The following is a 13,323-nucleotide window of genomic DNA, read 5'->3' on the forward strand; positions in this document are numbered from 1 at the left end:
ACACCAAAGACATTGACTACTGCACACACTGTTAAGAGCGCCAGTCAGACTTCTGGGTCAGAAACAAATCAGTATGTTAAGCAAGGGGAAGGAATTGCTGTGTGATTTGTTTTTGTCTTGGGGTCCCTCCCCTCAGTAGAACAGTGCCCTCCAGCTACATAGCTAGAGAAACAAATCCCCAGTATTAGCCTGCTGGAAAGCAGGCACAGTTTTGCTCCAGCCATGTCCTTTAGGGTTAATATGTGTAAGACAGCAGCTGGAGAAAAAGACAGAGGGAAGCCTCCACTGATGGTACTATTTGCTTGAAAAATACAATAATACACAGACTGTCACTTCAGGCTTCTGCTGACTTCTTTTCATCTTTGTGTCTTTGAAGCCAATGAGACATCGGAAGAAAGCAGCAGACAAGAACCTGCCCTGTCGCCCGCTGGTGTGTGCGGTGCTCGGTGAGTGTTGTCAGAGCACGTGTGTGCTTGTGGCTCCTGAAGCATCTCTTGTTGAGCAATAGAAATATGGGATTTGAGGATTAAATGGAGCAGTGGATGGACTTAAAAGAAGGACATTTACATACTAAAGATGTTTACAGCAATCCATGCCTATCTTTGTACATGGCTACCTCGCAGACAAATCCAAGAGTGCAGCTCTGTAGCAAGAAATCCTATATACATTTACAGAAAGTTTTGCAGAAGCTGCTTGGCCCATTTGACCTGAGTTATTAACAAGAGGGAGGGCAGTTGATTAATAAAGTCAGTGTTTAGGTGAGTGTGGTAACAGCGACAAGTACTTTGTAGATGATACGATGATGGCAAACCTGTGGAAGGTACACATATTTATGAGCGTGTTTGCTGGGCATTGAGCAAGCCTTTTCTGAGCAAAAAACCAACAGGAATGTTGGTTAGTAGCTAGGATTGGTTTTGCCTGGGGATATGGAGGCGTAGTTGAAAGCTTTTCATGCAGCACATGATTAAGTTGTGACTCTCATTACTGTGGAGGCCAAAAGCGTATATGGGTTCAGAAATGGATGGAGCCTGGCTGTTCAGCCTGATGGTGTTGAAGTCTTAGACTTTAACATTTCCAAAAGTGATTGTTGAAGCCAAGACACAACAGCTGCACGAAGAATCTTTCTAGAGCTATCAGATTTCATACACTCTTCATCTACACTGTTTTTAGTCACTTTGAGTCACTCTGCTGGGCTGTTACTGCCTTAGGAGCTTACAGCTCACGATTGTTACCACTGGCTTGGTATAAGCATTTCATGCTGAAGTTGAGTTGAACACACCCCCACACACATTCAATTGTCATTTATTAGCTTCTCTCAATTGTATTTCTATACTCTTTGCCTCTTATCTTCACCCTGGAAGCCCTGAAATGTTAGACACATTCTCTTTTTTTTTTCCCCCGAATTAGTTTTGAGCTGAAGCTTAGCCTATGTTGAGATCAAACTAGCTTTGCTTGCTTCAGAATTTGTTTTAGAAAAAATAGGTGTTATTTACAATGTCTCTTTAAGTAACATCTAGGTTGTGCATTGTTTCTGGTAAGAGTAATTTCCTAAAATGTGCTTCTTAATGGAATTCTCCATTAGTGACAGGGCTTGAAATATGAGAGCAATTCTAGACATCAGAATTCATGGTGTATGGTCTTTATTTGACTATAGTGGGGGAAACCATATGGGGAAGCAGTGCCTCAAAGCAAATTACAGTATGTACCCTCAGTTTCCAGTAGTTTCTTTTCTAATTCTAGCAAATTTCTAATGTTCTTTAGAACAAACAAACAAAAAAGTGAAATCCCTTTCATCTAAGCAGGACTATTGTCTGGTAGAGATAGGTAGGTGGGGCAGTTTGACTTCCTTGTAGTCTACTAGAAGTTAACAGTAGCCAGCTCAACACTTACTTTATCGTTTTCTTTTCTGTCAGATTTGATGGTGGAATTCATTGTAACACACATGATGAAAGAATTTCCTATGGACCTCTATGTGTAAGTGTCTGTGGGGTAACTCATTGTGATTTCATTTGAAGTTTGAATTCAGGTGGAATCCTGTTCATACAGCAATCTTCTGGCTGAAATAACACTTTGTGGCTGGTGGGAAGCAGGATGAATTGCTTTTCATGAACTCTTCCAGTAACTTTTTCTACTTCAAAAATCCTCTGTGTGCCAGAAAATTGAAAGCAATTCAATTTCAGACTGTTTTCCTAATCTACTTGATCTAACACAAAGCTTTTCAGTCTAAAAGAAGTTTCATAACAGAGAGTCATTGCAACAATCCCCACTTCCCAGAAGATGAATCTTGGTCTAGAAACGGAAAAGGCAGTTTTGAAAAAGCAAAGATGACTGACATGAGTCCTGGAAGGCAGTGTGGGGAGGGAGGGAGGGAGGTTTAAGCCTGAAATAGCCTGCTAGGCAGCACGGGGTAAAACTTAGCAATGGGCAAAAGGAGAGAAGTGAACAGAGCTACTCATGAGCACTCCATGTGTCCCACAGGGGCCTCTCCAGTGCTTTGTACTGCTTTAGCCTGGAGGGCAGAAGGAGGATTTAGACAGTTTGTTGGCTTTGCTGTGACTGTTTGTACAGTGCTGAATTTCCCCAAGGCGTGAACAGCACTATATTCTGTAGGAAAGATAAAGACACATAGCATGTTTTCCCTTAAGGTAACTTTTCAGCATGTTCTGATTTTGCCCAAATAACCTTGCAATTACAGTGCCTTTTCAAGGGTTGTGCAGTTCAATTGAGTTTGTGAGAAATGGTTTTTTTAAATGACAATTGCAGAACTATTTGTAGATGGGTATAATGCTCCTGAATTTCACAAGAAAGGTGTGAAATGCTTGGACTCAAAAGCAACATCACATCTAGAAACCCCATAACACTAAAATTAATGAGCAGTAGCAGCCATCAGTGGGCATTTGTATCCATTCATTTTGGCGTGTTTGTGCAGTCCTTTCACTGTACTCCTGTCTGAAACCATCCCATAGCAGACGCAGTTATTGCAGACCAAGTGGATGTTCTGAATGCACAAGTGGTGTCACACTTCTCTGCAGTACATTTAAAAGGTGACAATATGAAGCTGCTGCTCAAGGCTGGGCATATTAATATTTAAAAGAGAAATCCAGGTTGCTTAGACTAAGGGTACTTTTTATCCGGTATGTGTATTATGAATCCTCAGCACGAAACTTTTAAAAACCAGAGACACCTGACCAGGATGGATAATTTCATAACTTGACTTACAGCCAAGCAGATACAGAAGTGAAAAGATGCTGGGCATTGTCCAGTACCAGTAACATCAGAAATAAGAGGTTTCTCCCCAGAGAGATTGCTGTTCCTGGTTTGAAGACAGCTGTCTATCCTAGCTGGTTTGCTTCCTTTTCTTGGTTGAATTTATGAGAATCCAATTTGAAATATAGCACTTAATGTCATGCTCAGCAATTATAAATAGTTTTACCTTTATTCAAAGTTAGTTTTAGTTCCTACCTTATTGTGGTATTTTTGGGATTATCTACAGGTCTGAAAAGAATAATGTATACCTTCTGCATATTTTTTTGCCATAGCCTTATTTTTAAAGCCTTGTCTTGAACTTTTCGCCTCATTTTGAATAAATTCCATGCAAAGTTTTAGAATTTGATTTCTCCATGTTTATCTGATGTGCAGTGTCTTTCATGAGTGTCTTTTCAGAAGGATGTGGATTTTAATGAGATAATGTGGCTTTGAGAAATAGGGATTGGAGAAAAAGGTATTTTTCCTTTTTGTAATGTTCCTTCTATTTTTTCTACGTGGCAATAGCTAAAAATAGCTTGGCCTAACACATTCAAATTTGTATGTATTTTTTGGCTTGTCCTTAATGATAGTGTTAGAGAATTTACTCATTGTATTATATTTTTAGTTTGGATGTTATGTGTGAAGAATGTTTGTGCACCTAAGAGTTTGAATGAACACTAGATGCTATAGAGACCTCCAGGATTTGGAGACTTTACAAGTGCATTGCCTGTATGTTGGGGGATTCTAGAGCTTGTTATGTGTATTGCATGATCATTCCAAAGCTTATACTTAAATTATTTTAAGTAGGAGGGGACTGGAAAATTTGATAGAAATATATATATATATGAATGTAATTAAACCACACACCTCAGTCAGTAAAAATCCTGTAGTTTTTTTGACACCCTCATTTCCTTTAGCCTCGTCACTGGGCACAGAGAAACTGAGAACCTCCATTGTGTCCCAATTTTACAATAATGTGCAGTCTCACATATATGGAGCCTGCAAGTTAAGTAACTCATTTTATAGTTTGAGGCCCTTAGGTAAAAGTAGCAAAGAGTGAAAAGTATTTATTAAACAGCAAACATGCATTTGTGGTCAGTCTAATCCTGTTGAGCTTAAACTGGCATACAGGCCCCTTTCTTTCATTTTGTCAGATTCCTTTTTTGTGAGCGTTGGTTCCTCTTAGGAGGCCAAAGCCACAACTCCCATCCTCCTCTGATAGTCTTTGAGTTTGTTTATTTCCCTGCTGCTGATTTCAGAGATATTTCCAGGCTTGATGTAGAATTGCAGGAAGATGCAATGTCATTAATCCTTTTCCCTCTCTTTTCCAGACGGTGCATTCAGATTGTGCACAAGCTGCTGTGCTACCAGAAGAAATGCAGAGTGAGGCTTCATTACACTTGGAGGGAGCTCTGGTCAGGTACTTGGCCTCTGCAGAGACAGTCAAATAGGAAAAATAGCTTGTTCCATTGCTACAGGGTTAAAAAGCAAGCAGCAGTTCTGTTAAAGCATCATTATGTTGCTTCTTAGTTGCTACATGCAAGCTGCCTCCTTCAGAAAGCCATTTCATTATCATAATGGTAGCTAATTTACTTTCTTGTCTGTCCATGCTCACCATGGTATCCAAATGTCTTTGTTTTTCTGTTCCATTACCTGAGTCCCTCTTTACCTGATTGGAGAAAATGGAGTCATGTTTTATGGAATAGTGTTTCTCTCTCACATATTTGTGAGTAGAAAGGAGATAGGCTCTTAGGTAAAGGAGAGGGACCTTGCTTTTCCTATTACTGTAGCAGATGCTCACACTTAGAATAGTTGTGCTGCTCCTGAAGAAAGCAGCCTTGAAATGTCAGTGTGAGGGAAGAGAGGCTTTTAACTCTGACCTTTGAGTTGATGGTAGATAGTCTGGTTCATGCCACTTGCATCCAAAGATAGATAAATAAATATTGTGGGGTTTGACATAATCTAGTGGACAGCTTTGTAGGACTCTTATATGATGCAGTTCATTGCGTGGGAGGTCTGAGGAAGGGAGTAGGAGAATGGATGATGAGACCTAACAGGCGTCTTTGGTGGATATGGTATGTGCTTCAGTTCTTACCTAGCAAGCAATCAAGTAGCTCAGCCAGGAAAGTACAGTTAATCCCCTTGCTGTTGTGGCTTAAACAAGTGCTTTATGAAAATTCAAGGCAACATGGCCTTACCTGTGTATTCCTGGAGCTGTGCTTGAGACCTAGCATCAGTGACTTGCCTGGTGTAATGCAACTCCCTTTAAAAATTTGAGAGAGGGCGGCTTTTGAAAGAGGCAGTTATGAGTGGTTTGTGAAGCTTTTCTCAATTGACACTGAGTACTTCCCTTCAGTAGCCTTGCCCAGCTGAGATGCAGGTACAGAGAAATGAACCAACAACCCGAGTCATTTTCAGTTACTTACTTTTCGCCTTGTGTGACATGTGGCCCATTCAGACTTTCTAAATTATTCCTGCAGAAGGTGAAGCGATGCCGCTAATTAAGGGATTAGCAGTTCCTTTTCAGTTGTTTTCCTCAGAACAGAGCCCCTAGAGGCATGGCTGCAGTGTAGTGCCAGCTCAAGAGATGAGTGTGTACATTGTGGATGTCTGTTGTGAATGGAAATTGCATCTGACAATGTGTGTGATATCTTCTCAGCAGTTACAGTGAACCAGAGCCATTTCTATTTGGCCAGGCTGGCATGGGTCTTTTCTACACACTGGCAGAATGGAAGTTTGAAATGTAGCACCTTTTGCTTGAAAGTATTGTTCCACAGTTCAGGGAGCACACTCTTAGGCATTTTTCAATCCTTAACTTTCCCTGTTTTAGGGGAGGGGAAAAAACAGAAATCCTTGGACACACTGAGATTCAGCATCTTGGGATATTCTTGTTAGCAGTCTCTAATTAACTGGTGTTTATATAGAGCTTTGGAAACATCAAGTGCCTCAGAAGTGTTAAGTACCGCACATGCTTTGAAAGCAAAGCAGTAACATAAAACCACTTGGATTGGTCAGGTTTCTATGAAGGAACTGGAATGTCTGCACACCTGATGTAGCTGCAGAGCTCCATGCTCACTATAGATTTCTGTGTGTTTAAGGAGATCCTCTCGTGGGAGTAAACTACCATAGAAAGTTGCAAAAAAATTTTTTTTATAGGATGTTGAGGTAAACAGAGTTCTTTGGTAACTGCTGAGTGGTTTATACAGGCTGGAAGGCCCTGGGTGAAGTGGTACACACACCTGTAGAAGGGCAGGTCCTGGCTGCCCCAGACATGCTTCTAGAATGCTATATATGTTGCAGAATAAATGCTAATTGCCAGCCCTGTCTTGAGATCTATTTCATACTTAACTCTTACCCTGTCAAGGTTGCTCTTGATTACCCAGAATGCTGCTGCCTTTGATGTGAAAGAATGTCTCTTTCTCTGGTTTTGTTCTATGTGACAGACAATTCCAAACCGGAGCACAAGACTTCTGAATTAATTTCTGTCTCTCATATGACCATCAGGCTTTTATTTTGGATTGAATAATCAGTTATCACTGCTGGAGGAACAGCTAAAAGGGAGCAGCTATTCACTGTAACGTCTGAGATATCAGGTTGTCCCATCAGGTGTGCTCTACAGAAGGTCTTCAAGCCCACACTTGTCTTCTAGAATGACAAAGTGTATGATGACTGAAGCAATGCCCCTGTGGTGCAGCGTGGATAATAGGAATGGAGGCCCCCCAACAGAGCTGAGCGGAACAAAGAAGCTGGAGGGAATTTGTGTAAGGATATATTGAAAGAAAGGGAGAGAGTTCTACCTGGCACGTAAAAGGAGGAGAGTTTTTTCAGGCAGAAAATTGAGTGGGAGAAGAAGACAAAGAGAATACTGTGGGGTAGGTAGTCAGTATAGGGTGCGGAGGTACTGAGATAAAGGTTGTAGGTGGAAGCAGTAGCAGTGTATAGAGCCTTCTGTTCACTTGCCAATTCTAATGTTAGCTAATCTCTAATTAAGGAAAGCCACTTGTGTGTCATCTGATGGATTGATGCTCTTCCGTTGTGGATGCTTTGTCTTCAGCATGGAAGGCCAGCAGCACTTTGAGAAAGTTTCTGCATTTACTATTTTTTATTTTAATTTGCAATGGTGGTAGAGAAAAGCAGTGGATCCAGGTGCTTTGGCATCTCTTGGGACACATATCAGGCTGTTTATGCAGTCTGTAAGACTTTATACTTTTTAGATATGCCACTATTTGGCACATTGTTTCCATATGATCTTATTTCTGTTGAACTTCCTTTTGCAACATCTGAGTTTAAAGAAGAACAATATTGTTACAGAGTCTTTGGATGTGATCCAGCCTTAGCTTCTCTATTAGAATAATTTTTTCTTGTTAAGTAAAGGGACCAGGGCCATGGCACTCAAAGCAGTATAAATCTCTAGCTGTGCTCCTTCTCTATTAGAATAATTTTTTCACGTTAAGTAAAGGGACCAGGGCACTCAAAGCAGTATAAATCTCTAGCTGTGCTGACCAGATGACCAAGAATGTTCAGGTGACAGAGAAAGATGCAAGGATTTGAGAGCTGAAAACAGGATTGACAGAAAGGAAAATCTGTGGGTGGCAAAAGTAGTGTGTAGAAGCTGGCTCTAGCTAAAAGTAGTGTGAAAATAAATATCAGATAACTAGTGGAGCTAAATTCTGGAACATCTTAAAAAGAGGGCTGGAGAGTGAAAAGAAGTTGTAATCTGATTAACCTATGAAAGTGACTGGCAAATGGAAATGCAGTTAGATTCAGATCCAGAGATGTCTGTTGATCTTGGTTCTTTTTTAATAGGCCTTTTCAGTTGTCTGTTCACTTCAGTTCCATCAGTGGTTAGTGTGCAGCTCTTCCCTTTGAGTGCTGAAGAAAACCTTCAGGTTTTTCACCACTGACAGTGTACCACTGCTGGTGACTAGCCTGGAAATTTGGCCAAGGTCAGAAAGTCTGTGTGGATATGACTGTGTTGACCTGTTTGCTTGCAGACATTTTGGCCAACTGGAAATCTCCTGAACTGTTATGCCAGGTACCTTACACTTTTTAAACACTGATGATTATGCTTGAATGTCAAGTGTAAGGTACTTCATAGAGCCGATTAGGAAACTTTGGAACAGCCAGTTCCCTGTTCTCAGAAACAGCCCAATGTTCTTGGGCTAGTTTGTACAGCACTTGCATGATGGACAGTGCTATATAGGTGGTTGTTGTTGTCAAGCATGTATAAGCGATGCCAGAAGAGTTTTCATGAGTCATTTAAGCTTTTTATATAAAAAGACCTCATTCTTCAACTCCTCCCACCTCAAAATTAGCAATGCTTGAGCAATTCACTCTGAGCTTAGGGGATGCAGGTAACTTCTTTGCAGTTGCTATGGTTTGCTTTAAGCAAAAGCTATGTTTAAAGAAACAGAAAAGCAATACTAATAAAGACTTTTAATAGCAAGAGTAGAGCCTAAAAAAATCTGAACTATAATAATAACAATGGTGAAATAGCTGTTTGTTGGGGCAGTTGAATGCAAAGTAGGATTAAAAGTGGGCATTGCCATTAGTAAGTGTTGAAGATCAGTTTCCAAATTGTTTTAACATAAGGCTATAGTTCCTTACCTTGTAGCTTAGTTAATTTGGTAGATGCAGAATGCACTGGTAAAATAAGCATGCTTCAAATATGTAGTACTATCAAGAAGTTAATTTTTCTCCTTTTTCATTTTAGGGTCATCAAAGCAGACTTTTACGATGCTACTAGACAAAATACACTTTTTTATTCCCGTTTTTGTCCACTCTTCAGATCTTTTTGTCAGGTTCTGTATTTAAAGCAAGGATAGTGCTGCATTCAAAATCTTTTTGGGTGAATACTAAAAATGTGAAAGGTTCCTCTGGGGAAGATTTTAAAATAAAGAAGCAATTTTTTGTGGGGGAGAAGCTCCCCCCTGACTTTCAGTGTATATAACACTGCCCTTATGCAGTGCATATTTAAAATGGTATTGTTTAATCACTTTGGTTTATTATTTCTGTGACTGAAACATTGATTACTGGGAGTATGTTATCTATGTCATTTCTGGTTCTACAACTGTTGATCAGGTCTGCTTCAGCCTTCTGATTTATGTTGCTGAACAGGCTGGAAGTCAGGTGATGTTGTGTCTTCCCTTCATCTCTAATCCAGCTGTCACTGTCACATTCTGCTGCAGCTACATGGCATGGGAAGCTTATCATCTTGCAGCTCTTGTGGAGGCAGGATTCACACACTGGTGTACTAGACAGTCTAGTTCACTGGCAGAGTTCCTGATCACTAGATGCCATGAGAGTTTGGAAGACCGTAGAGCTGCTTGGCCAGTTAGCAAATGGCTTAGTTTCTCACACAAACTAAAGGCTGTAGCTGTTATGTGCCATGGAATACATACTGGGAGTTTGCAGCCATTTGGGGGTCCTGTTTTCTTCACTCATAGGGGTGTTGGTGCTTGTGATATGTGGTACTGTGTTGGCACAAACTGGGTTCAGGAAGACAACTGTTAATCCTGTTACCTATTTCAGGGAATTCAGGAAAGGATTGAAATTGAAACATGGTTTTATAAAATAATTTTTTGTTTATAGTTGTGGTGTGTGTTGTGGGTTGATACTCACTGATTTATTTAATTTATGTACCCCTGGGAGCACTCTATTACCCCAAAGAAAACCCCAGTCCCTTCATACAAAGCTCACTTACAGGCAGAAAGATGGGAAGGTCAGAAGGAAGACTGCAAGTGTCTACTTGTGGTATTCTGCTGTCATTCTCAACTGGTGGGACAATTTCATGCTCACCTTTCCATATGACCTCCTTCTATCAAGGCTAGAATATTTTCATAAGAACACTCCAGCCATTTGGTGAAATGTCCTGGTATTAAACTCTTAAAGAAGGTAGTGTAAGAAATGCAGAAACTCAGTGGCTTTTCTTGTAAAGGAGGATGTTCTAAATTCCCTGCATGGGTCATTTATTGGAAGCATCTGCTTTTACTTAATTCTGGTTTACGTTTACTTTATGTTAACGTATTTTAATACTGATGATAAAGAGTTTGACCCTGATAGCTGATGAACAGAAAAAGAATAATATAAGATTTGGTTCTGTTATTGATCCCCTGGTGAGATCAGGATGGGAATTTCTCAACAGAGCCTTGCTCAGATGAGCACAAAGGGAATTTAGTAATTTGCATGGATAAGTTTAGCAACCTTTTGGTCATCTTCCCTCAGCCTGGCAGGTCTCATCCAGATACCTTGCTCTGTCCTGTTTCAAATAAAGCTAGCAAATACTGGAGAATTTGGTTGTGAATCCCTAGCAGTTTGCAGATCACAGTGACCTTGTGGAGATGGTGTGATAGTTTCTCCTGGGAAACGGTCCCATTGATGATAGAAGTGTTACAGCTGTTCGAAGTTGTTTCTTTCTCTGCCCGGAGGGCTTGCAGCATTCAGAATGCAATAATTTATCCCTGGCCCCTTTTTGTGTTCAGGCAGTATCACTCCTAGGTTCCTTACCTTGCTGTCTTTCCATGTTCTCACACAATACTTCTTCTCTTTCTCCAGATTCTCCACCTTTTCTGTTTTAAAACCCCAGGCAAAAAGTGCAACCGTAACTCCCAAGACTACTATTTAACAGTGTGGACTTACACTGTCAGACAAAACAGAATTCAGCTCAATACTACCCTTCCCTCTAAAGAGGGATGAAGCTTGTAGGTCTGTGCTTTTTTTTTTTTTTTTTTTTTTTTTTCTTAAGAAAAAAGCATATTGTTCATCTAGGCTTTAGCTGAAGTTGGAAAATTTGTATTCTTTCTTACTGCTTGCTGGATTGCCATCAAGCAGCATTGCTCTGGCATCAGCAATCAGCATTTCCATTAAGCTTGCAATTTCACCCTGTTGATTCCATTTAGGTGGGAACAGAGAGTTCTGAGGATGGGGGCTGTATAAAGAAAGTGAAGGGTTGGAGGTGAAATAGCCTGCTTGACTGATCCTGGGAGCGATGGGTTATGCCAGCATGTGCTCCAGCCCTCTGGCAAGCTGTTGATTCTCATTAAGAAAAGAGCCTGCTTTCATGGATGTACCCCTGAGAGCAAGTCATGGGGAAAAGAGGGAACAGCTGTAGAGTGCTGGTGATGGGGAGCCTGCTAGTTGCCAGCTGCTTTTTGCCACAGAGCTGTGGTGGCTGGGAGGAGGAACTCAGCAGTGCCTGTGGCAGCAAGCCGGGAGGGGAGAGGAGCGTCCAGCCAGGTAGTTGTTACAGCAGTGAGCAGGGTGCTCCCTCCTGATCAGAGCAGAGGGAAGGAGCTGGAGCATGTTGACTAGTGATGTTGACAGAGCTTTTATTGCTTCCTCTGCTCCCCTGAGAGGGGACTGCAGCATTGGTGCAACAGTCTTGTTTTCTAGTGCTGTGGGTGATTGACAGGAAGCTGCAAGTGCTGTCCCTGAGTAATTGGTTCGCTTGTCCAAGGATGCTGGGATAGTTTGTGCCTCAGGGAGTTCTGGTGCATTAGTTTGTAATAGCAATGTAACTATTTCTTGGACACGCTTCTTATTCCTACAACTCTGTCTGGAAAATACCTCTGTTTGTTCTTTCCTGTCAAACCCAATCTGTAGATACTCATCTCCTCCTGAGTTTCTTTTGATCACTGTTCTTCTGAGTGCTTGCCAGTGCTGACTGTGGCCAGATCTGCACCATTTTAACACTTAGGTCATCTCAGAATGTCATATTTGAGCCTTTTGCTTCCCTAAATCTGAATTGCCTTTCAGGTATAGCATTTTTTAGAGGTGATTACTCTTCTGGGATCTCTTCTCCTCATAGGTGCACAGTGGGCTATGTGGTTATCCTAGCTTAGCCCTTGTGACTTCCAGTCTGGAACAAGAGAGTGGACTGGTCCGTGGTTGTGGTATTGTTGTGCTGTGAGAATCTGTTTTTTTTCACATTCTGTACTGTAGTTCCCCTCGTGTAAGGGAATCATGCTGAATTTTGGAATCTGGAAGAACATATAAGAAGCATTGTTTGGCCTATTTTTTTTTTTAACAAGTGTTTGATGTAGACCATTTAGAGACAGAACACTAAGCATAGGTGGACCTTTGATCTGGCCAGGTACAGCCAGGGCTCCTCATTTTGCTCTGTTTATACTTCCAGTGCTGTTGCAGATAGAATGGTCCTGTTTTCTCTTGTATGTTGGAAGAACTGAAGCACAGAAAGACCAGTGATGCTTCCTGAAGAATCTAATCCACTTTATTCTCAGTTGTGGCCTTAGTTGCACTAAGCCTTAGCAGATCTGGCTTACCATGTGCTACAGTGAGTAGTGTGGACCTTGCCTTGAGAATACATACATGTGAACAGGGTGGCTATAGAAGATCCAGGGTGGTTATTGTTCTGCTGAAGCACTTGTAGGCAGAGGACTTCTGTGCAGCATGGAAGTGTTGCCCAGATGTCATGATCGGCTGCCTTCTAGTGATATATGGGTGGGGATCCTTCTAAGGAGGCTTTGATTTGAGACATGGGGAGGAGGACACTGAATATACTGTTGACTCAATGGTAACTTCTAGAGGGAATGGGAAAATCACTGTTCTTCCCAGTGTGCCCTGAAAGTTGAAGGGTAGAAAATTGGAGGATTTTAGTAGAGCACTAGATCCTGTTAATGGCTGTTACACTGCAACTGAGGAGCCCTCACATCTCTTTCTCCCTCGCTGCTTTCTTGAGGGCCATTATATGCACCATTAGAAGATTTTTGACCTGTAAGTGCAGCAGATGCAGTGACAGAGGCCTCTGTACTGTGCTCAACCCGTTCGAGCTCTCACTGATGAGTGTCTCAGAGCTCTTCTCTTCTGCTGTGTTGTGCAATAACACATCAGAGCCTTCCGATGCTCCTGGCAGAGTCTGTGCTACATTCTGACTTGCCCAAGGGATGATACTACTACTTTTTTTCCCCCCCCTTTTCTCTTGGTCTATCTCCGTGGTTCTGTTGCATTACAAATGATCCAAACAGGGAACACTGAGACGCTAAAAAGCCCAAAACTGTTGTGTGAATCCCAATTCACCTGGGGCTGAATATACTTCTGTTTGAAACAAGGCTTATAGGG

At 41.4% G+C, this 13,323-nt stretch overlaps 1 protein-coding gene across 1 annotated transcript in view; it reads left to right on the forward strand.

Moving 5' to 3' along the window:
* Nucleotides 1-13,323, forward strand: part of CUNH10orf76 (chromosome unknown C10orf76 homolog) — a 118,886-nt gene that overhangs the window by 27,519 nt on the left and 78,044 nt on the right. Inside the window, exons 17-19 of the mRNA XM_008643836.2 lie at nucleotides 377-446; nucleotides 1,914-1,974; nucleotides 4,578-4,666. Coding sequence (XP_008642058.1) covers nucleotides 377-446; nucleotides 1,914-1,974; nucleotides 4,578-4,666 — 220 coding nt within the window. The remainder of the gene's footprint in view (nucleotides 1-376; nucleotides 447-1,913; nucleotides 1,975-4,577; nucleotides 4,667-13,323) is intronic.

This window comes from Corvus brachyrhynchos, unplaced genomic scaffold (genome assembly GCF_000691975.1).
Source record: "Corvus brachyrhynchos isolate BGI_N302 unplaced genomic scaffold, ASM69197v1 scaffold61, whole genome shotgun sequence".
Taxonomy (NCBI): domain Eukaryota; kingdom Metazoa; phylum Chordata; class Aves; order Passeriformes; family Corvidae; genus Corvus; species Corvus brachyrhynchos.